The sequence below is a fragment of the Aotus nancymaae genome, unplaced genomic scaffold (assembly GCF_030222135.1).
Source record: "Aotus nancymaae isolate 86718 unplaced genomic scaffold, 86718_ANA_hifiasm-v0.15.2.pri h1tg000003l, whole genome shotgun sequence".
NCBI classification, from domain to species: domain Eukaryota; kingdom Metazoa; phylum Chordata; class Mammalia; order Primates; family Aotidae; genus Aotus; species Aotus nancymaae.
Genome location: NW_026988414.1, coordinates 49,812,191 through 49,839,757, shown reverse-complemented (window position 1 = coordinate 49,839,757; position 27,567 = coordinate 49,812,191). Strand labels below are relative to the sequence as shown.

General features: G+C 41.1%; 2 protein-coding genes across 3 annotated transcripts; both read right to left on the bottom strand.

Moving 5' to 3' along the window:
* Positions 1-727: 727 nt before the first annotated feature.
* Positions 728-26,860, bottom strand: CDKN2A (cyclin dependent kinase inhibitor 2A). Of its 2 annotated transcripts, none has more exons than XM_064381032.1 (3): positions 26,354-26,860; positions 3,763-4,069; positions 728-1,209 (listed from the first exon to the last, which is right to left on the bottom strand). In XM_064381032.1, the coding sequence occupies exons 2-3, from the start codon at positions 4,064-4,066 to the stop codon at positions 1,196-1,198; spliced, it is 318 nt and encodes a 105-aa protein (XP_064237102.1). In that variant the 5' UTR covers positions 4,067-4,069; positions 26,354-26,860; the 3' UTR covers positions 728-1,195. The 2 variants fall into 2 exon arrangements, with proteins under 2 accessions (XP_064237102.1, XP_012305435.1); XM_012450012.2 differs by lacking the exon at positions 26,354-26,860 and adding an exon at positions 7,474-7,633.
* On the bottom strand, positions 23,550-25,991 carry LOC105715593 (tumor suppressor ARF-like). The gene is given in 3 exon segments (XM_064381039.1): positions 23,550-24,013; positions 25,675-25,966; positions 25,968-25,991. Coding segments are annotated over 3 exon segments (345 nt in total). The 3' UTR covers positions 23,550-23,984.
* Positions 26,861-27,567: the final 707 nt, after the last annotated feature.

Here is a 27,567-nt window from a genome sequence, read left to right as displayed (position 1 = left end):
AAGATTTAATAAGCATGCTTATGTAGTTGATGAAAATGTTTTGGACTAGATAAGAGTGATGGTTGCGTAACATTGTGAGTGTACTAAATGTCACTGAATTCCACTCTTTAAAGTTGTTAATTTTATGTTATGTTGCTTGTACCTCAACAAAAAAATAATAATAATAGAGGCGCAGTGCTCTAGCAAGGGATGAGGCAGCGTGAGCAGCAGCGTCTCCCAACCCCTGTGAATTCTGAGCCGCGTGCCTGCAATAATCCCACTATGGCAGAGAACTGCATAGTTCCTTCGGTCATTGGCAACCTCACAGCCCCCTGAAACCTCTGCCTGGGCGTCTCCGAAAGTCAAGGCGGGGACGGGGAACTGAGCCGGACTCTGAGACTGTGGGCCAAGTTTAGCTGGACTCAGTTACCTGGCTGAGGCCTAGTGGGCAAAAATATTCCAAACCTCGCGGGATTTGGAACCTGGAGCCAGATAATTACCGGAACTCCAGATGTGCGAGTCTATCGACAGGAGGTCCTCATAGAGTTTCCATTCATCATTTTAAACGCATTTCATCGATCTTGAGACATGGTTTTTGATATTGTATCATCTCAAAATAAATAGTGTTAGATGTCTAGTTGCAGCGTTTTTCTAAGAGATACGTAACAACAGTGAGTTTCAAACGATGCTGTCTTAAATTCAAAGAAATTGTTGCAATAGATGCTCGATAAATGTAGAATGAATAAACGAGTGAATGAATGAAAATTATTCTATTTTTATTTGAGCTTTGGTTCTGCCATTTGCTAGCAGTGTGAATCAAGAGAAGCCAGTAACCCCTCTGAGCTTCCCTAGTTCACAAAGCGTCTGTCGTAAAGTCAACAGCTTCCCGAGGCTGCAAGGCTCGCAAGAAGTGCCACACAAATGCGCGCTTAGGGCCTGAGTGCTCACTCCCAAAAACTCCAACCCAGTGAAACGGCAGAAACGGTGTGTTTTTTTAAAATTTTTTATAATAATATATAAAAGAAAATATAAATGGAAATTTGCGGTAGTGGGGGAAGGCATATCTACTTTAAAAGGCGGCCATTTTTAAAAGCTCTATTTTCTAAGTTAAAACTACGAAAGCGGAGTGGGATGGGGTGGGGACAGTTGCCCTGTGAGAACTTCGGTGATTGATGATCTAAGTTTCTCGAAGCGTCTCAGAGCCTCAATGATTCTTTCAATCGGGGACGTCTGCAGAGGGCAGAAAGAAAATAGGCGTTAGAAACCAGAGGTCAAAGATGTGTGGCCCATCCCACCCTCCTCTTTTGCCGTCCCCACCGGCATTGGAGTACTTATATACAAGGTTCTCGCAATGGCCTCACGTGCATGTACCCGCTGCCACCGCACTCCCACACCTCCCTGGTCCAGCAGCGAGCCAGGTCCTGCCTTGCTGCTCCAGGCGCGCTGACCGCTCACGCGCTCCAGGTCGACCCAGCCAAGGGCAGAGAAAGCGCGATTGCACGGCCAGCGGGGTTGCAAGAAAATGAGTGTTGCATAAGGAGTGTCAGTGCCTGCTCACAATGCCAGGCGCGAAGGTGTGAAAATGTGGCCTTTCCTTTCCGGCATCCACGGGCATCTTTTGCACCTGGCACAGAGTGCGTCAGCCAGAGCGAGTTAACCAAAGGGCGCCTCAGGATCTGGCACTCCTCAGCTGTAGGAGAAACTAGAGTTTCAATCCCCTAGGTTGCCTACGCATGCCTTCTCCTACAAACCCACAAATGGCTGCCTATCATTTCTGAAACAAAATGGATGCTCACTTATTTGACCCTATATGATCTGGCTTCTGCCTTCCTCTCTAATCTTGTTGCGTACGGGCTCCAGCTCGCCGTTCGGTTCTCCCAAACTTTTACATTTATTTCTGAGGCAGCATTTGCACTTGACAGTCTCTTCCTCCCGTAGCTTTCATTAGATTCTCTGACCACTCTTTAGCTTCTCCTCCTATTCACGCTTCATATTTACCCATTGCATGGGTTTTATAAACTTGCTCTCTGAAAATACATTGTTATCTTGCTCAACGTGTTTCCCAGATTGGGCACGATAGCTTGGGACTGTAATCCCAGCACTTTAGGAGGCGGAGGCGAGAGGATTGCTTGAGTTCAGACGACATGGTGAGAACCTGGTCTGTATTATTTTTTAAGGAAAAAAAAGCCAGGCATGGTGTCGCACGCCTGTGGTCCCCGCTAGTCGGGAGGCTGAGGTGGGAAAACCCCTTGAGCTAGGGAGGTCAAGGCTGCAGTGAGCCGTGATCGCGCCACTGCACTCCAGGTTGGGCAACAGATCGACCCTGTCTCCAAATGTAAACGTCATGAGGGCAAGACTCCCGTTTTGTCTCATTCACCTTGGCGTGCCTATAACCTAGAACATGGCTGATCACGAAGTAGAATCTAACCATAGAATTAATTGTGCTTGAAAAGAGGGTGTTGGGGAGAAAGAGAAGGAAGGGAGGAAGGAAGGTATGAAAGACTTGTGTGCTTGGATTAAATATCTTCGGTTTGGTTATTAAGTCGTTCAATTTATTTATTAGCTTGTGGCTTAATTCAATAGTTTTACTCCTTCTCCCACTCGGCTCCTCCAGGTTTATGCTCAGCCCTGGAAGAGCGCTGTAATTGGCAGCTCTTTTGACACTGACCGGGCTGCAAGCTGTAACCGGAGGCGAAGTCGGGGAATGGTGGGGAAGAGGGGCCGAGTAAAGGAGAACTTTGCATCTTTAACTTGGAAGGTGATTTTGCGTTCAGTATTTACAGCATCCCTCAGCAGAGGGCTTAGAGGTAACTCTCCACCTCGTCCACCCAGGCTCCCCTATGGCGCAGGGAGCCCAGTTTCCCATTCTGGGCCAAAATAAGATGGATTTCAAATCTTCAAGGTCATGTTTTACCTTAAATATTCATGTTCATTCCCGTGTATTGCTTCATATATCTATTTGGTTTTTTAAAAAATTGTTCCCCCTCCAGAAACAATTGAGTAATGTTGGCACTTCCAGCAGACAGCTGTGAGGGTTAGAAAACTGAGGCCATGGAATGGGGGCAGAGGGAGGATGCTTTGAGATCGCAAAAAGGAAAGGCAAAGAGAACCACAATTCTATCTTCATCGCTCAGCGATGTCTTGCACAAGAGGAAAAGGAGAGGGTCTCTGTCTGCCATAGAGTGCTGCACAGTCAGCCACGGTCAGCGAAGTTTTGGTCCTGATGCCCACAGAACCCCCTGGGGCATCTCTGGAAAACTCTACCGCATAAAGCGGAGGGTCGGATTAGTTGAGTTGTGTAGTAGAGCTGAGATTGAGCGATCTCCAGATGGTGCCACACACAACTGGGTTTGGAAATCCTAGGGTTGGTCCAGTCACTTTGGTATGCAAATAAGGAAACAGACCCGGTAAGTGGACGCAACTGGCCCTAGTTTGGAGGAAGAGGGAGCCTCTTCCTCTAGCCTCTTGAGTCTTCAAAGCTCCACAATCTAGGCCTTAAACTAGGAGAGGGTAGGTGTTTGGGTGGTGGTATACTTTGGGAGGTATAATTTACAGAATAGGCTTTCACATGCGCAAGTCGCTGTCGTGATTATTTCCCATTTGCTGCCCTGGCCCCGCAGCGCGACCAGGAGACTCAGGCTGTCTGATGATTGGCGCGATTGGCGCGTGAGCGGAGGGGAGACCCCAGACTGGTCTCCCCGGCTGAACTTTCTCTTCTGGAAAAGGAATGCTCGGAGCTTTGGAAGCTCTCAGGCTACAAATTCTTAGATCACCAGTCCTCACCTGAGGGACCTTCCGCGGCATCTGTGCGGGCAGGGCTACTGCCTGTGATGCCCCCCTCAGCCGCGCGCAGGTACCCTGCAACGTCGCAGTGGCCCCGCTCCTCAGCCAGGTCCACGGGCAGACGGCCCCAGGCATCGCGCACGTCCAGCCGCGCTCCGGCCCGGTGCAGCACCACCAGCGTGTCCAGGAAGCCCTCCCGGGCAGCGTCGTGAACCGGTCGGGTGAGAGTGGCGGGGTCCGCGCAGTTGGGGTCCGCGCCGTGGAGCAGCAGCAGCTCTGCCACGCGGGCACTGCCCATCATCATGACCTGCCAGAGAGAGCACAGTGGTCAGAGCTGGGGTAGGGGACAGAAAGGACGCCAGTGTGAAGCCCCTTCACCGCCAAGCAGACACCCACACAAGCCACAGGTGTGTAACTACCCTACCTTTGCTTCCAATTTCCTTTTACAGTTCGCCTATCCATTCTCCAGTACACATTAAATTCCATTATATTCTCCGAACTTTTGCGGAGCTGTAGTCACAGGCAGAGAGCCCTGTGAGACACGGACAACAGCAAAGGGGCAGGGACAAACTGACTTTTACTCCAGCCTAACTTCCTGTATTTCCCCTGAGATACAACTACTGAAATTTCTTCCTGAAATTATGTTAGGCCTGGAGATTTTCTGTTGTTGTTGTTCACTGCTGTATATCCAAGCACAGAATGTGGTAATTGTTAAAAAGAGAAAACTTTTTTTTAAAAACACATTTTCACAAAACTTTTTAAGTTACCTTAGCTTCTGGGAATGTTGAACCTCAATTTCTTATATTAGTTTTAAAATTGTATATTGGCATATTATAGTTGTATATATTTATGTGGTACAATATGATGTTATAATCTTTGAACACAATGGGGAATTATTAAATCAAGCTAATTAACCTATCCATCATCTCAAACATTTGACATTTTTGTCAAATGAGAGCATTTGGGATATACTATTTAGCTATATTCATCATACTGTGAAACACATCTTAAAAAAACCAGTCAGACTTATTCCTCCCATCTTTAACGGAGGCTTTGTATTTTTGATTACCATCTCTCTATTCCTCCCACTCCCCTAGCTCCAGTAACCACCATTCTACTACTCTCTACTTCTAAGAATTTAATTGTTTTATATTTCACAGATAAGTAAGAACATGTGATGTTTGTCTTTCCGTGCGTGTTTGGCTTATTTCATTTAGCACAATGCTCTCCAATTCCAAAACTTCAATTCCTTCAAGTATAAAACAAGAAGACTAGTCTAATTAGTCCTAAAATTCCTTTCTATGGTAGGCTGAATAATGTCCCCCCCCAAAAAAATCTATGCCCTAATCCTCAAAAGCTGTTAATATATTACCTTATGTGGCAAAAGAGGCTTTGTAGATGTGATTTAATTAATGGTCTTGAGGGCGATTATCCAGAATTTTCAGGGTGGGCCCAACATAACCCCAAGTGTTTTTATTAGAGGGTCACAGTCAGAGAGAAGATATTAGAAGCAGAGGCCAGAGAGAAAATACAGGGTCCATGATCTAAGGAATTTGATGGTCACCAGAAGGTGGAAGAGACAAGGAAACAGATTCTCCCTTAGAGTTTCCAAAAGGAATGGAACCCTGTGGACCCATTTTTGACTTCTGATCTCTAGAACTGTAAAATAATAATTTTGTGTTTGCTTTAGCTAATACATTTGTGATAATTTGTAACAGCAGCAACAGGAAACTTAAACACTTTCCAGGTTTATGATTTGAGAGTTCATCAAATAAGAGATGGTCACTTCTTTGGTTCCTAAATCATCTTGGAAACAAAGCCATTTCCAAAGAGGAATTTAAAAATACTGTCTACAGTCATAGCAACTTTAAAATTTGAGTGTTATGTGGTAGATGGTGGTAGAAGCAGACAATTTATTTTGAGATAACTGTTATTTGTTATATTAGCTTGAGGATGGTGGTGTTATAAAGAGGAACTATTTATTTTTAGGTACATTTTGGATTAAACACAAATTGCACAATTTGCCTAAATCAAAGAATTATACTAAATTATATTGTAGTTACTAAATCCTGTCCTAAGAAAGTGAAACTGAGTTATTTTTCAAAGAGACAAAGAGAAAGTACAAGCAAACCAAACTGCAGCTACAAAAAGACAAAATATTGCAGTAAATTTATTGTTTTGTGTGTTCAATGAAGTCCTTTGTTTTGGTCATAAAACTAGTCTTAATGGTTTTTCTTATATTTCATAGTATGAAAAATCTAAAAAGTAACCCATATGTAATTATTTAAATCATAATAGAAATCCAAAGCAAAAAGAAAATGAATCAATTGAATGAAAATGTGTAGGATGCTTAAAACTCATTTGATAAGAAATTAATATGAATTTTGTACTTGAAAATGTTATATAAATAAGTTTTTATATTAAGCACCAACGTAGTTAGGATTCTGAGCCAACGTCATTTCCCCTTTTCTACATGTTCTTCTCCCTTCCCCATTAAAAATTGTCAAAACTATCCACTTTTCTTTTCCCTTTTTTTTTCTTTTTGCTTTTAAACAAATAAGGTCTCTTCTAAGATATTTTAGGGCTACAATGCCAAACTTCCAGGTCCAAGCTGCTGGTACAATTTTAGAGATGCGAAGATACCCAGGCATTAATTACTTTTAAATCATCCCCTAACCCCTCACAAAACCGGAGTGGGGAGAGGAGAAACACTACTTTTCAAAAATGAGGAAATGAAAAATCTCTAAAACTCTATCACAAATAAATTATATCAAGAAAGCTAAAGATAGCAAAACAGCAAAAATGTCAGCAGATATTCCCAAAATGGTAACTACATATTACATCTGGCGTGATCACACGAATGTGATTCATTACACATGTCTATCTGTATTTCCTAAGTCCTACAGCAAACATATATTTGCCCTACTCACTTAAAAATAAACACAATATGTAGTTTCTTCGGAATAATTTCTTTCTTTTCTTTATCGGACTTTCACTCTTTCACCCAGGCTGAAGTGCAGTGGTGTGATCTCGGCTTACTGCAACCTCCGCTCCTGCCTCAGCCTCCCGAGTAGCTGGGATTACAGGCGTCCACCACTACGTCCGGCTGATTTTTGTATTTTTAGTAGAGACGGCGTTTCACCATGTTGGCCAGGCTGGTCTCCAATTCCTGAGCTTGTGGTCCGCCCGCCTCGGCCCCCTAAAGAGCTCGGATTACAGGCGTGAGCCACCGCGCCCGGCCGCTTCTGAATAATTTCGATCAGAAATTTATATTCGATATTTATTCCAACATACACGACAGACTTTTACTGATAATACCTCCTAGCAAGAAAGATAAGCTCCATCCAGGTATCTGTGAATTCAGGGCTAAGTAGTTCCAGTACCTTCTACATTTCTTTAAGACTCGCGTTTTATCCCAAACGTTTGTAAATTTTGTATCTGATAAAGAGTATACCTTCATCTAATACAAATACTGCCCCCCCCCTTCAGATCCTTACAGCATTCCAGAGATCTGCACGCGCGGGCCTCCTCAATCCTTCCGTGGCTTCCCGGGGCCCCCAGAAGAGCAGGTCTGTGATTACAGACCTCTTCTGAAAACTCCCCAGGAAGCCTCCCTTTTTCCAGAATAAAAGCGCTACCTGATTTCCCTGCAAACCTCGTCCTCCAGAGTCGCCCATCACCCCCTGCTCCCGCTACAGGCCCTCTACCCACCTGGATCGGCCTCCGACCATAACTATTCGGTGCGTTGGGCGGCGCCCCCGCCTCGAGCAGCGCCCGCACCTCCTCTACCCGACCCCGGGCCGCGGCCGTGGCCAGCCAGTCCGCGGAAGGTTCCATGCTACTTCGGCTGCTCGCTCCCCGCTCTCCCTCTCTCCGCGCCTGCAGAGCTCTCGCGGCCCGCACTAGTCTCGAGACCAGCCCGCCCCTCCTCTTTCTTCCACCCGGGAGGGCGGGCGGAAGAGCCCCCACCCCCAACACCCGGGACTCTGTCCCTCGACTCCTCTGGCGGAACGGCTGTTATCTTTCCAGGCAAGGGGGCGCCGTTCGCTAGTCCTCCGAGGAGGTGCTATTCACTCGTTGCGAAGGTGGCACCCCTGAAGCCGCCCCAAGGTGGGTCTCCCCCAGGGGCACCAGCCGGAAGCGGCCCTCGCCCGCCGGAGCCCAGAGGCGGCGAGGAGAGGCTGGACTCCTCCCCACCTGCTCCTACACCGCCCTCCAGCAGCCCTGCTCCCGGCCTTGCTCCCCCGCCTCCCAGCAACCGCGCGTTTGTGTCTCCGAGTGAAAAGAAATTTCGCACCCCCCACACCCCTCCCCCCGCCCACGTTTCCTTCCTCCACGGTACAACCTTCCTAACTGCCAAATTGAATCAGGGTGTTTGGAGTCACAGGGAAAGTATGGCTTCTTCTTTTACTCATAAGAAAAAGCAAAACTATTATTTTCTGTTTGTGAGAGCCCAGCGAGGATCAAAATCACCTGTGCGACTAGGAAGTGTCGCCCTACCCTCTCAACCCTTGATTTTCGAGAGCGCCGGGTTCACTAAGTCAGAAATTCTAGTTCAAAGGATTCCTTTTGGAGAGTTGGCCTGCTCTCTCCTTCCCCGCCCCTTCCCCTGCAAAACGGCTGTCTAGGGTGTGGGTTTCTCACACGTGTGCATTGCCTGGTATAAGGGCAGACTCTGAAAAAAGAGGTTTGTTTAATACGGACAGGGGAGAATTGTGCCAATGGGGAGGGAGTACTGGAAGGACGGATTCCATTCTCAATAAGTCATAATTCCTAGACCAGAAGTTCTAGAGGCAGAGTTGCACAGTGATTCAAAGATCAGTTTTACACACTGTCCTGTCTCCTTCACACACACATTTCCCCTTCCCACTGAAAATACCTTGCATTCTTTTTTAGTTATAAAGGGGGAGGGGAATATGAGTGCCCCCGCTTTACAGGAGTTGTTGTGAATTTAAATGAATTGATGTATTAATACATATGAACCTTAAGAACAGTGCCACAGATCCTAAGCTAATAACTGTTATCTCTTGAATTGTCCATTTTGAGGATTGGCTTGCAATTCTGTTTTGAGGCATGAAAAGAATATGGTTTGGAGCCGGGCGCGGTGACTCACGTCTGTAATCCCAGCACTTTGGGAAGCCGAGGCAGGTGGATCACCTGAGGTCAGGAGTTGGAGACCAGCTTGGCCAAAATAGTGACACCCTGTCTCTACTAAAAATACAAAAATTAGCGAGGCGTGGTGGCGCAAGTAATTCCAGCTGCCCAGGAGGCTGAGGCAGGAGAATCTCTTGAACCTGGGAGGTGGAGGTTGCAGTGAGCCACCGCACTCCAGCCTGGGTGACAGAATGAGACTCTGATTCAGGGGGAAAAAAATTGCTTTGGATAGAATTATCACTATTATATAAAAGGAAAGGCCGGGCGCGGTGGCTCACGCCTGTAATCCTAGTATTTTGGGGGGCCGAGGCGGGTGGATCACCTGAGGTTAGGCATTGGAGATCAGCCTGTCCAACATGGTGAAACCCCTTCTCTACTAAAAATACAAAAATTAGCCCGGCATGGTGGCGTGGGCCTGTAATCCCAGCTACTTGGGAGGCTGAGGTAGGAGGGTCTCTTGAACCTGGGAGGCAGAGGTTATAGTGAGTGGAGATCTTGCCATTGCACTCTAGCCTGGGCAACAGGAGTGAAACTCCGTCTCAGAAAAAAAAAAAAAAAAAAAAAAAGCAAGAAGTCCTTACTCCCTGAAAAGATAATGGAGATGATGGGCACCCTCCACCACCCTCACTTATAATGAAAACTTAAATAGCACTAAAGAGTGTAACAAGTGCAAAGAGGTAAAAGTTCTAATGTTTCCTGTGACTATTACTTTTTAAGGTTTTCAATAACATACATTTTTAAAAAATGGATTGCTCAGACTCTGATGATGCCTTAAGCACATTTTAACCTTCCTATGGATAATCCAGCTCTGTTTAAAAGTTATATTTCAATCCCTGGTTGACTTAAACCTTGTAGACCCAGCATATCTTTTACTTTTAGTTCCTGCTTGATTTTTAAACAGGTAGTTTTAAAAATGAAGCCAATGAAAACAATTTGGGATGTCAAGTATGTTATTAAAATCTACAATGCATTACTGTGCTATTTATATTTTCCTTGGGTATAGCTCTCAATTATCTGTATAGCCATAATATGGAAAATTCAAACTATCGATAAATAAAATTCTTTTGGTTTAGCTTAAGGTATTTTATGATGGAGGAGGAAGAAAGATTGGTTTCAAGGATGGGAGGGAAGGAACACATTTAACACATTTCCATCATTAATATAATGATTCTTAATGGGCGTGGAAGAGTGGAAAGAGTAGGCTCCTTCAAGAGTCTGTTGAAAGACCTGCCCAAAAAAGAAAGTAGGTAGTGATTTTTTTTTAAAAAAAGATGTGTTCACTTACACATGTATTTCTGAATAAAACTTTTAGGGAATTCAGAGATTTCTCTGAAACTCTATCATGGATTCCTACATCAAGAACTCTTATAGTTCTTGTGAAATATATATATATATATATACACACACACACACACACACACATACAGATATGTACATGTACATATGTATATTGAGCTATTGGTGAAGAAGATGGGTGATGCGGTGATATAAAAACAACATTTAGATGCATTATATGCAGATGTAAAAGTTGACTGCTTTGGAAATAACAAGAACAAGTTTTAGATATGTATACACTTTCATATCTTGCAGAAGAGCTCTGGAAGGATTATGGCATCCTTTGGTGAGGTCATTTTGCTCTAGAAATTGACTCCATTATCTATTATAAATCTTATGTAAAGTTTAATAATACTGTGAAAACGTTACTAGTTTTTCTTTTAAAGAACCCACCACATTCCCAGTTTACTCATACATATCAGCTCAACCTGAGGTGCAAAACCCTAGAAGAATGAAAATATAAAGTCCTGGATCCTGGCGCTGCTTATGCCAGCCTCAGATCTCCTATGTGCAAAATGGGATTATAATATATTTTATGGGACCACAAAACATGATATTGTATGTTCAAAAGCTTTTTATTTAAAAATTTACTATATTTACTAGAATTTACTAAATTTTGTTGGTTATTGTTATTATTCTCACAACTTACTTTTCCTTTCTTGAGAATGCCATTGTTTTTTAGATTTGCACTGCCTTGGCAGTTTTAAAAATCTATACTATGAAATTTAAACCTGTCTTAATTCTGATCAGTTTTATAAGAAAAAAATACTACCACCTGTTCATTCATTCAACAAGCTCAGGCTAAGGGCAGACATAGGGTAGGGGCAGAGGGGAGTAGGTCAAACATAATATCTCTAGAGTCAGACTGCCAGGGTTCAAACCTGAACTGTTCCACTTACTGGTTCTCTATCTTTAAACAAAGTTACTCAACATGTCTGGGCCTCTGTTTTCTCATTTGCATGATTAGGATAATAACTGTACTTGCCTCAAACAGTTGTTTAGGGATTAAATGAGGTACGTAATGCTCTTAGACAAAAATAAAGCAGAGAATGACACAAGAAAATGAAAATCGGACCAAACTCATTCTTACTTGTTTCTAGTAGGCAAAGCCTTCCTGGATGCTAAGAGCTGATCCCAGTCTTGAAGAATGATGTGCGAGTTTAAAGATGGGAAAGAAGGAGACAGATATTCTAGGCAGAGGTAAGAGGATGTGCAAAGTCATAGAAGATTAGGAAAACTGAAAGTAATTCATTTGGACTTATTCCTTAAAAAGAGCCTGTGAATAACTCCTCAGAGAGTCAAAAGAAAAACCAGCAGAGTGGGATGGCAAGTAAGTGGGGACACTGTGTTGACTACTCTTTCACAGCTTGGTTGTGATAGTTCAAGGCCCTTACCATGAAGTGAGGCAGATGGAAGTTGGAAAAGACCTGAGCACACACATACCCTGAAGGGCAAGTGCCAAGTGAAGAGAAGAGAAACTTAGAAGAGGATAAAGGAAAAGTTAAGTACATAGGCAAGATAGGATATTTTTGAGGACCCAAGGTCCCTCAAAAGTCATAAAGAAACAGAACTCAAAGCACAGTGGTGTTATAGCTTTGGTCACAAGAGATACGTAGATTTGGGAGGGAGAAAAGGTCAGAATGGGGAGGCACTTCCTTCCAGGAATGAGGAAGCTAGCTTGTTTGCAGAGTGAAAATAAGATGGTAGGGTAGGAAGTTTGAGAATGGAAAAGTTTAGAATACCTCTTATGAGGAGAGAAGATGGGCTGAGTAAGACTCAGACAGAGAAGTCTTTTGTTTTGTTTTTTTAAATCAGACTAGAGAACCCAGCTGAGGGTGGAGATCATGACACAGTAGAGATATTTGATTACTTTCAACATATTACCAGAAAGAGACAGAAAGATATTTTAGAAGTCAGTGTTCTAGAGTTGGTTTCTGGTTCTGACAAGGCATTGTAGGATTGGCAAGGGATGATATGAATATATTTCATGTGATAAGCAAGATGATTTTGTTAGGAAAATAAAAGGAGTTGGAGCAATAGCTCTATTCTTAGACCAAGTGACAGTTCTCATGTATCTAATGAACTATTGTTTTAACTGTGAAATCTTTAGAGATTATTTCTAGATTCAATGTCCATAATTTTCAAAGTGGGCTTTCTCTTGTTCTGTTCTTAACACTTGAAGTGAGATACTGCACACATATTTCTTTACCAGTTTCAATATTAACATTATTATTAAAGATAATTGTTTTAACTATAGCTTAGGGTTAAAAACAAAATATACATAGAGTATCTCTGGGAAGATACAAAGAAAGCTGTTACCTGTGAGGCAAGGAAATGAAGAACTGGGATTGGCATGCGACTTGCTTTTCACATTCTGTGATTTGTATTGTCTGAATTTGGTATTATGTGCATGGCCTTTCTAATAAATTAGATAAACATAATAAAACTAGTAGACAAATCAGAGTTACTTTTATTAGAATTATCATTCATAACTTTATTTGAAAAAGAGTAACCGAGTACCTAATATATGTCAGGCACTTGGCTTAAAGTTGTCAATATTAATTACAAAAGAAGGGTTCCTAGTTAAGAGCATGTATTGGTAACAGCCATCAATATATTTGCTTCTCTGGAGGAGGAAGGTGGTCTTGAACTGGGATGAGCTCTTGAGTGGAGCCTACAGTAATCACCTGAGCAGGGAAGACTGGAGTGATGCATTGTGATAAATGATACCTCACACTTGAGTTACCAGGAAAAAAAGATTTCAGAGTGTGGAAAAGATCCCATGATTAAAGAAAGTTCCTTAGGAAGTAGATTATGAGAGCAAGATATATGCTTTGTAATGGAGCTTCTAGGTACAGCTGTGTTAAGCCTTCATAGATGAGTTCTAGAATAGGATGTTGGGTGCAATAGAGAATTATTTGAAGACAAAGGCAATGGAGGAATAATTCCATGCATCCCCTTAATTTAGAAAAGCAATAATGTCAGAAAATTAGAGTCCCTGGCCTAGCTCCACCACCTACTTTGTTACCCTGAAAGTGAGTTTTTTTTTTCTAACTTCAATGTCTTCATCTACAAAGTGGGCATAATCAGAAATTTGTAAAAATAGATTGTGGGTTGGCCTGAAGTGCCAAAGTGCCCCTGAAGCTGCCCCAGATAAAAATTCTGATAATCAAGGTCTAGTGTGGGTGATAAGAGTATTTTAAATGGGAAAGAAGCACTTTCTTAGGTAAATAACTGCAAGATATTTAATTATTTATTTTCTACAAAGGAAAAAGGTAGCTTCAGCATGAAAGGGAGACCTTTGAGAAAGTAGAGCAGACCTTCAAACAAGTTTGCTAAGAGAAGACAATGTCCCCCTGGGAGTAGGTTTCTAGAAGTTTCAAGACAGAGGATGTTTCTTTCTCCTCTTTGCTATTCTCTATTTAATTAAATTCCACATAGCACAATTATTTAGTATTTGCTATAAGTAAGGTGCTCTTTTAGAAACTCTATGCTATCTCTGCTCATTCAGAATTATTGTAAAATTTCTCTTCCTGCTCAAACTGGATCTTAGCAATGAGTACAAAATGCAAAATTCTTTGATGTGATGTAGATTTAATGCATAATTATAGTTAAGTCATGATTTTCAACCTTAGTTTCTAAAATGTTAATTGGGTATAGAATCAGCAGTACCTATTATCATCTTTCCAAGAATATTTTGAAGGTGACTTAAAAGTATATGACTTATTATATAGCAGATGTCTTTTCTAAATTGTGTGCAAAACAAATATGATTTTAAATCTGTGTAAGAAATTTACTGTTAAAAATATCTCGAGTGGACTCTTGTGAAATGAGGAATCTTTGCAGTTCATGAAAACAATTATTCCCTAGCTTAATTGTTTTGTAAATGTTTTGTATGTTGATAAATTACTTATGGTGAATTACTTATATCTATTTGTAGCTATTTGATCAGCAGAGAACACTAAAAGATCAGCACAGTATGTATGTATGTACATATATGCACATATTTGATATATATGTATATTATATACAGCATAGATATTGAGAATTGGCCTCATCCTGAGGAACAAAATAAGTAGCAAACATAATTAGAGGAGACAGGCAGACAGAAATAGAGATAATAAGAAATTTATTAAAAGTTGCCAAGAAAATAATGGCTATAATTTTTTGAACCTCAACTATGTGACAAGCATTAAGCAGTTTTATATATGTCATTTCTGATTCCACAGCTCTCCCATGGGATAGAGAGTATTATTCTTTCTTCATCATGTAGACAAAAAGAGGCTCAGAGTGCTTATGTAATAATGAAAAGAATCAAGATAAAGTTTGAACTTAAGATTCCTAGTTCTGTTTGAGAGGTCCTCACTCTCCGTACTACAATATCTATTTCCTTAATGATAATTTGTCCAGTACGTGGTGAACAACTCAACAATGCTTCCTTTTCTTTGAGGATTGTGCTTTAGAGCAAGTTGTAAAACCTGGGCCAAGATTACTGGCTCTCCATTCTCAGAAACTACTGTCCTTCTGTGATTATTCTTCAGTAGTGATAGAAATCTGGAATTCAAAGACATGCAAAGTCCCCTGAAAGTCATTTAATTCAGTCCCCTCATTTTTGAATGATTTGCTTTCCTGATTAAAGCTCATATATGTAAAAATAATTAAGGAATTAGCTGCACACCGAAAATGAAAAACTACCCTATACAAAACAATAATTATTAACATTTTGATATACTTCCTCCTTTTTCTTTACAAAATCTTTACATTGTAAATATTATACAATTTTGAAATAAGCCTTTTCTAACTTATCATTAGAGCATTTTCCAAACTTCTCCAAAAACACTTCATAAATGCTACTTTTAACAGCTGCAACACATTCCACTGGAAAAATAGTTATAATTTACTTAACGATATCCCTGTTGTCAGATAGTTAACGTGTTTCTAATTGCTACTAAAAATAGAATTGCAGTTTTTCAAAGGGTAGAAGGCTCTTGAATATATTGCAAAATTGCTTTTTTAAAAGCCACCATTTTGATTTATAGATAACAAAGTGGAGGAGTGGTACATTGCTATGGTAACCCAGTTAATAAATGTTTGCTGCAGATGTTGAACTCAGTTCCTCTCTCCATTCTCCATTCTTTCTATGGCCACAGCTACTTAATGTGGGTAGTGGGAAATGCCAGCCATATTCTTAATCATAATTTTGGGAGTGACACAAATGCAAGTGGGACAAGCCTAGTCTTTAAACTCAGATAGAACTGACCTCTCATTTACCAGCTCTGTAGGCTTGAATAAGTTACATAAACTTTCTGAGCCTTTGTTCCCTCAACTCACAAAGTGGGGAAAATAAAATTTACCCCATAAGGTTACTGTGAGGAATAAAGAATGTCAGATATATAAAAGTCTGGGTGCACAGTAGGCTCTCAATAAATGGTGTTTTTTAATTTTTTGAGAATATATATGACACTTATTATCAAGTTATTCATTTAGGTCATCAAAATAAATGTCCCTTTGAGTAATTTTTCATTAATTACTGTACATTCTGGCAGGTATCTGTGATTTCAACAAGAAAACTTTCTTCTAAAAGGTATGATGCTATCTCCTGAATTCTAACCCCCTGAAAAAAGAGCTTCTTTGTAACAAAGTTACCTATGGTATGACAAAAGAATTTCAAAACAAAACAAAACAAAACTAAAAACAAACCTCATTAAATCATAAGAAGTGACACTGGAGAGTGTCACTGTGTTCAGTCTTTACATTCATTGCCACCAACCTCCACTCCTTGCAGTGTATTTCACGTGGAAGGTACAATGGGAAAACTACAGTCAAAACTGAGGAATTGCCAAGTGTATTTTCTCTAAACTTCTATCCACAACCTCCCTCCTTTTTCCCTCTCAATGGGACAGATTTTCTCCTCTCAAACATGCTGTCCTTTTTAATTGCTAACACAAGCATATATAATATCTCATTTCTGTTTATGCTGCTGATGAATGTATATGCTATTAGAGTTCTGAGATAATGTTGAAAGTCACAGGGAAATAATATTGTATTAAGTTTTCACTCCTGAGGGTGGAGGTTGAGTATTCATGGTTTACCCATAGGTTTAACAATGATTTAGGATACTCTAATTGCAGGGGGACCATCTACATGGAAACTTTCCTCATCAAATGGAGAATGGTTGTCCCCCATTTCCCCTCTAAAAAGCTATCCTTTAAAAGTAGCTTGCTTTCTTGGGACTCTATAGTCTTACTGTTAAGTTTAATTTTCTGTGTCCTTTCCTGAACTTCGGAGAGTTCTGAAGCCAATTTCCCCTCTGATATTATTAAAGATTGCAAGAAAATTTTCTTGTGTTAGAGCAGTCTTCCTCAAATCACATTTTTCACCTGACATATTATTCAACTCCCCTCAAAGGAGTCAACTTCTTGATGAAATCTAATCAACTTTGATTAAATAAGTAAATGCTTTCTATTCATGTTTTAGCACTTTTCACATACAGATTTAAGATTTCCATTCATGTTTTCCTTTCAGTCTCTGGGTTGAGGGTAGAGTTTTCTCTTTTTTGTTGTTATGGTTAAGATAACTTACATAATTAATTTTTCAAAAAATACAACGGTAACAGAATATACTCTGTGTTTACTCTGTACCAATTTAAAACCCCAGGTCAATTTAGCCTTAAGAAAGCATACCATTTAATGTATTTTGTCTGTTTCTTTGATACCCTACTTCTAAATAACTTCTTCAAATGTCAATAAATATAATTGAAGGTCACTCTCAAGGTAGGCATTTTGAATGTTTTTAGGATTACATTAATGTTTCTGCCCATCATTCCTTTCATCTCACACACACATACACACACACACACACACACACAATTTTTTTATACTAAAGAATTTTTAGAAAATTGTTTTGGCCAAAACTGTTGATTCAGATATTCAGACCATAACAACCATTCTGAAGGAATTAAAAATCCAGTTGTTTTCATTGATTCCTTTGGAAATTATTATTCTGGGTTATTAGATAGACTAAAAACTTTTTTCCAGTTTTCTAAAGCTACCTTGATTTCCTGCCTTAGAAAACAAAGGTTCACGAACACTGCTTAGTATGTCTTTAATGGTTATGAATACTAGAAAAGCTTAGAGGCATACCCTAAAGGCCACCATATAGAGCTTCTGTACAGATGTGAATTTAAAAGTATCCAAGTATGCAAATTTACACTGATTTTATCGAAGACCTTCGAATATACCAGGAGTTTTAATACATAAATAAATAAATTTTTATTATAATATATACATTTTTAAAATGGAGTTTAGAAATTTCTAGCTACACTGAATAATTAAATTCTAATGAAGTAGGTATTTATTTTAAAAAAAACTAATGTGCTTTCTTAAGGGAATAATTTAGGCATTATAATAACTGATAAATGTATGCTGTTTAAAAGTTTACAGTGAATCTTTACACGTACTATTTTATCTACTTCTTATTACATGAATACCATAGGGTCTCAGGTTTACAGATGAGAAAATAAAAGCATTGAGAGTTTCTCATGCTTCATTCTGGTACTATGACACCTCATTTAAGTAAAGGAAATAGAATCTGCTCACAGGTCATGTGAGTGCTAAAGAAAGTAATCTTGCAACTGCATTCTTCGATTGGTTCCTGTGCTGGTGAACAGGTATCCCATTTATTGCTTTTAAATTAAGGTAGGAATAGGAATAAGTAATTTATATGTACATTCACATGAGAATTTTTCATTGGTTTTATTTTGGTCAAAAAATAAATTTTTGAAAGATGTTAACCTCCTTTCAACTAATAAATATTTACTGTGACTTACATGGCTAATGCTTGAGTATAGTAGAGGCCCAAAGGGGTTAAGCGACTTACAAAATAACAACTAAGAGAGATGGAACTGAAACCATATACATATTTATAGCATTCCATGAACAACCAAGTTCAAACATATACGAATTACCAGTCAATGATTTTTGGCAGGCCATGCAACCTATCTGAGCCTCAGTCTCCAGATCTACAAAATGAAGAAAATGAAACATCTAAAACATAAGGATACTGTGATAATTAAATAAGATAATGCAAGTTGAAGTGTCCTATTATTATTAAGCTCTTCCTAATTATTTTTGAAGAAAACGAGAACTTTACCATGTGATTTGGAAGAAAGTTTCAATAAGCTTCTTTTAAAAATTAAATGTTAAATATAATATATTCAACTTCAACTATTCAGCATGTAAACTGCATGGAGTAAAATTCAAAGTATCTGATGTTGGACATTTAATAATTAGATTCGCAACTGGGGGAGTCATTGTTCTCTAGATAGCTGCTGTTTCTTTAAATTGGTTGAGAGAGTTATACAATTGCTGAGTCAGATGATCTGGCAGCCTGAAAGAAAATGAGAGCAAGAAAATGGTGGCACTCGAGAAAAGAAAGCAAAACAAGCTTTTTCCTAATACATCAGCAACGTCACTGGTGTAATATTAGACAAATTATAGCTTAAAAGCAGAAAAATTATTATTTGAAAGGTATGATTTTTTTCTTGTAATTGTTAATTTTTAGCTTACATTTTTCATCTATGTTTCTCCCTTCATCACTGTGCTTTTATAGAGACATAAAGACCCATCATTTTGTCCATAGATGCTTTATTCTGTTATGGCTAGATAAGCATAACACTTGTGCTTTGATTTTTCTTTCTTACATAATTTTAGGTTGTCATATTTTTTATCAGCCTGGTCTGGATCATAAAATGAAAGAAACCTCTTATTACAACACACACACACACACACGCACAGAGAGAGAGAGAGAGAGAGAGAGAGATCCATTCATCCTGTGCAAACAGAAGTAAGTGTATATAGAGTTTTATAAAGATAAGATATATATAGGCTATGTGGAAATTTTCTGTCTGGTTCCATAAGCTTTAAAATACAAATATATTTTGTTATATGTTTTTCTCTCAAACTATGTTCTGATTGTAAAAATGTGGTCTCAAAGGGACATTCTTGTCCAATTCAGATGAAGGGTCACATAATAATAAGGGGTCTCCTTCATTTGGTGAAATAACTCATCCACTGATTACTCAGACTCTCTTTCCAGGGATCCAGAAAACTGACTCTAAACTTAAAATCTTACCTAAAATCCTGGACCTCAACTCAAAGATAAATAAGCAGAAATAAGGTTAAAAAAATAAAATTAGTCATATTGGTCAAATTGTGTCCCAGTGGGCCACTTGTAATAGTATCTCCTTTGAGTGTTTATTTAAAATGCAGATTTCTGGGACCCACAGCAATCTGAATCAAATTTTCTGAAAGTGAATCTCAGAAATATGTATTTATAAAGGCAGCCCAGGTAATGATGCTGTTGTTAACCTTTGTCATACTTTTAAAATTTCTAGTTATTCACATATTCAATTAAGAAAGGAAAAGCTTTTTATTTACATTACTTCAATTGTACAACGTTATTAGTTTCAATTTGCTTAAGAGATTACATGTCTTTGTTCACATAATTCTGAACCTCTATAAAACCTTTATTTTAAAAAATCCTACTCCCTTCACAACCATTTAAATAATTTATGATATTGAAGGTGAAAGAGAAAACTGAGAAATAGTTGAAGAATTAAGTCCTTTGTGATGACATGTTTATATTTTCATGAACAAAGCCAATATGTCACAAAAAATAAAAATCAATGTACTATTTTTTTAAAGGAACTCTGATGCTTTGGGAATTTCAGTCCTGTAGTTGATAGATTTAACTTTTGTTTTTCCTTTTAGTACTTCTTTTTGATAGTATAGTTCTGCCCAAATGCAACCATCATTCCAGGGCTCATGAATTAAATAAATGCACTGAGAGACACTGTCAAGCACTGAGATTTTCTTCAACCTCCCATTTTAAAAAACAAATGCTAATTGGACATTAAGATGGGAACAATAGTCTGGGGATTACTAGATGGAGAGAGGGAAGGAGCAGGGCTGAAATACTACCTACTGGGTACTATGCTCACTAATTGGGTGACAGATTTAGTCGTACTCTAAACTTGAGCATCATGCAATATACCTTTGTAATTAACCTGCACATGTACCCCCTCCTTCTAAAATAAAAATTGAAAAAACTACAAGGCATTATATTTTTAAAAAATACCACTATGTACAAGGCACTGTACTATATCTGGAAGTACACATATTAGTTAAACAGTCCAAGACTCAGTGGGTTCAGAGACTCCAACTATTTTGGCATTCCTTCTGTATGGAAACCCTTAATCCAAGCCCTATCCTTCTGCTCTTTGGAAATTCTCGCTTACTTTCTTCATAATGCTGTCCTTGACTAATTCTCCTCTAGCAATACTATTGGTTTTATATGTGATTTTAAATCATTCCTGTAATTTCTTCTGTTTAGATGGCTTCGTACCTGAGATTCACATTCAACAAACAGAAAAAAAACCGCTATTTTCATTTGGTAGCGTCGACAATTGCAAACACATGTGGGTTTGCTGAATACACATTAAAATTGCATGCATTAGGATATGGTGAATCTATTGAGGTCCCAAGTTGGTGGGTATTTTCTAGGAACGGTCGGACCCTTTAAAAGGACCTTTTATCATCTACCAAACAAATCCTTCATTTATTAATTCCCAAGGTTTTCTCTATCGGTTGGCTTACTGTCATGAAAATGGGTCTTATTTTAATAGCTACTGACGTTTTTTATTCTAATCAATGATTTCATTTAAAAAGAAAATTTTCAAACATGGGGAAAGCTGCAATATAAGAAGAAAACAATGGAGACACATCAAGACTGGAAAACTACTACAGGCCACTCTTCCTACTATCCTGCACCCCCAGATACACATAGAGAAACTGAGGGAAGGCGAGGCCCTTCAACACTCTTGGGTTTCCATCTGGCTTGGAAGGGAATGAAAGGGCTGCCGAGTCTCAGAAGCGCACTTTCCCCGTGGTTTCTCCGAGTAACTCCGACTCACTTCTCTCTACCCATCCTCTCCAAAACAAGGCCTAGCCAGTTCCAAAACTGGAGAGCTGACCCAGAGTTGCCTCCTGTCCTGTCCTTCCTGTCGTCCTCTCAGACTCTGCCTGCTCCCACCCCCACCCCCACCCCGACCAGTGAAACCCCAATAGTCTTCCACGTGGAACCCCAGGTCCACAGTTAAGATAACGGATCACATCGCTCCTGCGGAAAGTGCGCGCGGTAGAGTGATAATTTGACCACGTGTCCAAATTCTTGATGGAGTGCCTTGCTTCAGCTGCCAGTTAAGCCTCTGGGATCCGCAGCATCTCTAGGAACTGAGAAAGTGGGGAACTTAGGGTCGAGGAGGAGGATGGTAGGGGCTGAGGAGTGGAGGAGCAGCGTGCATCTCATCTCTTGTCCTCAGGCGCTCTTTGGGGTCCGGGTCCCTTGCATCCTCAGCGTGTCTCCGGAGGCGGCCAGCTCTGCTTGAAATTGATTGGAGGGGACTAGAGTGTGCTTGTGGGCTGGGGTAGGGGGGCCGGAGAGAAGGGATCCCAAGAAGGGCGCAAGTTCTGTGACCAGAGGCCTAACCGGGCAGCCTTGGAACGGATGTAGCTACTGACTTACAGGTTTAAAATGGAACTTCTTGGACATAGCGTGCATTACGGTCTGAAATCACAGCCCTCTCAGGCTTTCCCAGACCTTGGGTATGATACTTAACTCGGTTTCCTTGCCTTTCCTCCCTCCTTACCCACCTAAGGCTAGAGAAGCTCTTAGTTCACCCGCTATGTAGGATTGTTACAGTGCCAAAGGCTTTGGAAATAACATATGTTTTAGTGGTAATGGTCATAGCCCTTTGGAAAACTCAAAAGTGAAACGAAGAAAATAAATATCATCAACCTTTTCCCCAACCCCTCTCATTCTGAGGAAACCATTATAACTAATTTGGTGGTGTTAGAGGGGAACTGTTTACTGTTTTGAATCTTGCTTTAAAAAAACCCTGACTTTATAATGCAATCATTTAACAGTCTATTACATATTCTTCAGAAACCTGATGTTACAGAATATAACTGTACCATAATTTAACATTTTATTGCTAGAATTTTATGCAGTTTTTTATTTCTTCCTACTACTTATCCGTCTGTGTTCATCTTTGTCAGAACCTTTGTTTGATTAGCATGAGGCCTGAATATAAAATAGCTGAATGAAAGTGTATGGGTTCATTTTAAAATTCTTAATATATAATACAAAATTGTTGTTCTTGATGGTGAGGAGTTTAGGAGTTACATTAATCTAACTGGGCAACATATAGAGATGATATTAGTAATTAGGTATGTAAGAATCAGAATTTAGATAACTTGCTTTAAAAAATTTATATTCAATGTAATAATTTTTTATTTAGAAAATGAAACTGTACCCATTACTTACACTGCAGAAATAAAGCACCACAAAAACTTTTTATCAGGTTGGGTTTTGTATCAGGCTGGGTTTTGCAGAAGATGGAAGGTCTAAGGTAAGCTTGTCCAACTTGTGAGTCCAAGGGCCACATGCAGCCCAGGATGGTTTTGAATGTCACCCAACACAAATTCATAAACTTTCTTAAAACATCATGAGATTTTTTTGAGGTTTTTTTTTGTGTGTTTGTAGCTTACCAGTTATTGTTAGTGTGTTTAATGTGTGTCCCCAGATAATTCTTCTTCCTTTGTGGCTCAGAGAAGGTAAAAGATTGGACACCCCTGGCCTACAGTGTTCTACTGTGAAATTTCAGTTTTAGTTTGGCCTAGGATGTTGTAGTACAGAAGGCAAGTGGGATTTTCTCTGTTTCTCCAAGGACTTTGTAGAAAGTGTAAAAGCACTGGGCCCATGGTTGAACCTTGCTGTAAGACAGTATTTTTGAGACATTTTGCATCACTTTACTAACAGGAATTGTTCACATATTGAGAAAATGGTTTAGCTTAACTCTACCGTGTAGTTGATAGTGATGAACTAACATGGAATAATAGACCTGTAAAATATGGACATAGATGGTAATAGGCTATGTTGTTGCTACCTTAAGATGATAATGGACTTTCTAAAATTCAAGAGTACTCAAAGAAGTAAAATGAATATTAAGTCTTGATTTCTGAAAGTGCCATGGTTCATTTAGAACACAATACAAACTGTGAATCATGTATGCATCGGGAATAATGGTTTATACTAACTGCACAGCACTTAAGAGGACTCTACGCTATTAAAGAAAAAAATAATCTCAGCATTCTGAAATAGCTATAAACAAATGAATATTTTAACTTCCTAATAAAAATATGACTATTTTATAAATGTGCCAAGGTAGAAGTAACAAATCAACTGAGGGAATTTATCAGGTTTCTGTGGTTAAGAAACAGGTAATCTGAAATTTTAGTATACATATTTCCAATCATAAAAAAAAGTCATAATAAACATATTTGCAGAAACTTAAAAAATACATTAAAATAACATATTATTATTTGCAATGATATTAAATAATTCATACAAGTAATTGTCAGCACGTGTGCCTCTCAAGGAATTGTATGAATCCTAACATAATTAGTATCCATATAAACTCCCAAATCAATATAAACCTAGGCATAAATATATTCATGTGAAATATATAATTACATATTATAATTAACACTGCTAGATTTTATATTATGTATACGATTTTACATATGAAATTTGAAAATTGCATATATTTCAAGACAAACATTCTATTCAAGCTGTGTGTTCTATCTTCAGATACTTCCTGAAGATTGGGCTTTTCACATACGTCCTGAAAATTGATTTATACCTAAATAACAAAAAATGATTTATTTCAATGAACCTATCATTTAATTTTTTTTTGCATTTTATGCATATACATTAACATACTATAAAATATTTTCTCTAACTTAAAGTAACCTCAATGTTATATTTTATATGCCTAAACTAAAAAGTATGTAATTACAGCATTTATATACATTGACATTTTCTACTTTGTTACTATAGATTTTCAGAAGCAACTTAATAATTTAAATAAAATAATTTTATATAGAATAATATTAACCCCAAATAATAAATATTTTTATATAGACAATAATATTAAGAGCTATATTCAAACAGTTACGAATCACAGTGGCTAAACTTTTACTGATACGGATAAACCACTGGTAAAAAAAAACAACCAGGGTCTTGCCAATATTTTTAAATAAATTAAAATTAAATCCAGCAACAGGCCATGAAGTCCTTTATAAGCTCCTTTGAATAACTTTTTTAAAAAATGAACTTTCATAATATGAAAAGTAAAAAATAAAATGTGCACTTATCCTATAGATTATAAATTTTTGCTAATAGAAATTGAGACACTAAATTAAACACTGATAGTTTTAACAGGTTTACATTTCCACTTGAAAGAGACAACATTTGCAGTAAAAAAATAATTACCCCTCCGCCGGCCTTTGCTTTTTGAAGCTATATATTCCTGGCGAAGCATGCCACAAGGACGGTCATAAAAGTGAAGCCTCATTAAATTACTTTTAGACTTATTATACAAGTTTTAATTTGCATTGTGCATATTTTAACTGTATATTCTTTCAGTTTTTCTGGTTATAGGAAATTACACCCGGCTGGGTCAAGATTTATCAATGTGAGAACAAAACTACCTCGGATTCTGTTTTTTAAGAAGTAGGCCTCATTTTTAAACTGTGTTAACTGTCGTCTGAGATAACTAAAATATTATCAGTTGGGATTTCTGCAGTTCTGTCGTCTGCTAAACATACAAGCATTGTCCGGAGCAGTTTCAATCACGCAGGCCGCCGGACCTCTACCTCTAACTCACAAAGAAAGCCCATTTCCCTGTTGGCTGTAAAACTCCCCCCAAGAAGCAAGTGTTTGCTCCTCGCAGCAGTAACTGATCCTACGATCCTGGTTAGCATTTCAGGAAGTCTCTGCGTGCGTGCCCCTTCTCTCGCGGGTCCTCTACTCTCCTGGAAGGTGGGTGGTGGTGACCCCGCCAGGAGGCTGGGGAAAAAAAGGCCCCCTGCAGAGAACTTAGACGGTTAGCAATATTCCCCCTAGGGAGAAAGAGAGAGAGAGAGAGAGAGAGAGAGAGAGAGAGAGAGAGAGAGAGAGAGAGAGAGAGAGAGAGAGAGAGAGAGAGAGTGTGTGTGTGTGTGTGTGTGTGTGGCTTAGTCACTCCCACCCAGAATATTTGGGAGTCACTGACTTCTGAGGTGGGTTTAGAAGCTCTGTTCACCTCAGTTTCACACGATTGAGGGGCTGTATGAAGGGGGCTCCAGGTTTAATGGTATTGCGAGAACCACGTCTAAGTCGTTGTAACCCGAATGGGGAAGCCTCCACTGCCGTTACCTCCTCCTCCTAGCCTGTGCTAAAGACGATCTATCTGTTTTTGAAATCACACCAAAAGAAAACAATTGGTGAATGCGCCCCGGACTTTTCGAGGGCCTTTCCTACCTGGTCTTCTAGGATGCCGCTGCTGCCCTAGACGCTGGCTCCTCAGTAGCATCAGCACGAGGGCCACAGCGGAGGGTGCCCCTGGCGCTGCCCACTCCCCCGCGAGCCGCGGGATGTGAACCTCGAAAACTCTCACTCGCGGAGGGCCGCACGAGCGCCGAATCCGGAGGGTCACCAAGAACCTGCGCACCATGTTCTCGCCGCCTCCACTGCCGAGCTCGGCAGCCGCTGCGCCGCCCTTTGGCACCAGAGGTGAGCAGCGCCGCTCCTGCCCCCCTAACTGCAGACTTGCGACCCACGCGCCGCCCCCTGCCCATCTCCGCCCCGCAGGCGCGCACCCGCCTTCCCTGAGCGCGCCCGCCCCCCACCTCCACCCCCCACCCCCACCCGCACTCCCACCCCGACCTCCAAGATCTCGGAACAGCTCTTTGCCCTGCGCACGCGGGAAGGGCTGCCGGAGGCGCCCTTAGGGAGGCGCGCGCGCGGGCTGCTCGGGGCCCGGGTTCCTCTCCCTCCCGCCTACCGCCACTTTCCCGCCCTGTGTGCGCCCCCACCCCCACCACCATCTTCCCACCCTCAGCGCGGGCGTCCCGCGGGGACGGCCCAGGGGCCGGACGCCTGGAACGCATCTCCAGGCAGCCCGCCCCCTCGCTACATCCGTCACCTGACACGGCCCTACCAGGAACCGCCGCGCTCCCGCGGGTTCTGGGGCTGCTCGCGTCCCCGCTCCCTCATTCCCCTTGTTTTATTCTTGCCTCCCCTCGTCGCAAGTCTTCCATTCTTCGAACTAGATTATTTAAAAAAGAAAAAGAAAGAAAGGAAAGCGAGGTCATCCCGTTGCTGTATCCGCCAATCAGGAGGCCGAATGTCAGTTTTGAACAAAAAGCCGCTCCGCTCCTCTTCTAGATTTGGAAAACTAGCGAAATTAAATGAAACCGCTGCACGCTTCTGACGCGACATCTGGACACGGCGTGGCGCTGCTGGAGCTGCGGGCCCGGCCCGGGGCCGGACTAGGGTAGGTGGAGTCGCACCCCGGGGTCCGCTGGGTCCAGGCGCCCCTTCCCCTCCCAGCTGCCCGCGTCGCCCAGGGCGCCGGGCGGGACTAGAATCGAGTCCTTTGCATCTAGCCCGTTTTTGTTTTCGGTTTTAAACTTCACGACTCTGCAGAGCATCTGAGAGCTTCTTCCTCTTTCCTCTTCCCCCCCGCGCTCCCCTCCCCCGCGGGCCGCTCCCCTCTTGTCGCCGCGTCCCGGCGTAGAATGGTTGTCTTGGCGACCGCTGGCTGCAGCCGCCTCCACTCTCTGCCGGGCGCCCGGACACCCGGACACCCCTTGATCCGGCCGCCTGACACCTCGGCGGGCGTCCCCGCTCCTGTCTTCCCCTCCGTGTCCCCCCCCCCCACCTTTTCTTATACATCACTGATCCTTTCTGGACTCTCTCCCTTCCTCCTTTCTAGCTGGGAGACAGGAAAAGCGGTCCTGTCTGGGAACAGTAAAAAGCAGGGCAAGGAAAGGAAGGAGCGGCAGAAAGGAGGGGTGAGTCGAGGACACTGGGGCGGCCCGAGAACGCGGAGGAGCCGGGTCCTGAGCGCGGTCTAGCGAGGCTCGGCTCTGAGCCAGGAGCTCGGACGCGGGCTCGCCGGATCTCCGCGCGCGGGAAGTCGAGCCCAGGACGCCGCCTTCAGGCCGGCGCGTTGACCCGGTGCCCCGACCCGGAGCCTGCAGTCTGGACGGATCTGTCCCGAGGCTCGCGAGCTGGGGGCCGAGGCCTGAGTGGCTGGTTGTGTGCCAGAGGATGCGGGACTAGGTCCAGCTCCCGGAACCTGGAAATGTGGCCCGCTTCTCAGTGGCTTCCTGTTCTTGCGCTTGGGCCTAGTGGCCTAGTTGAAGAAGT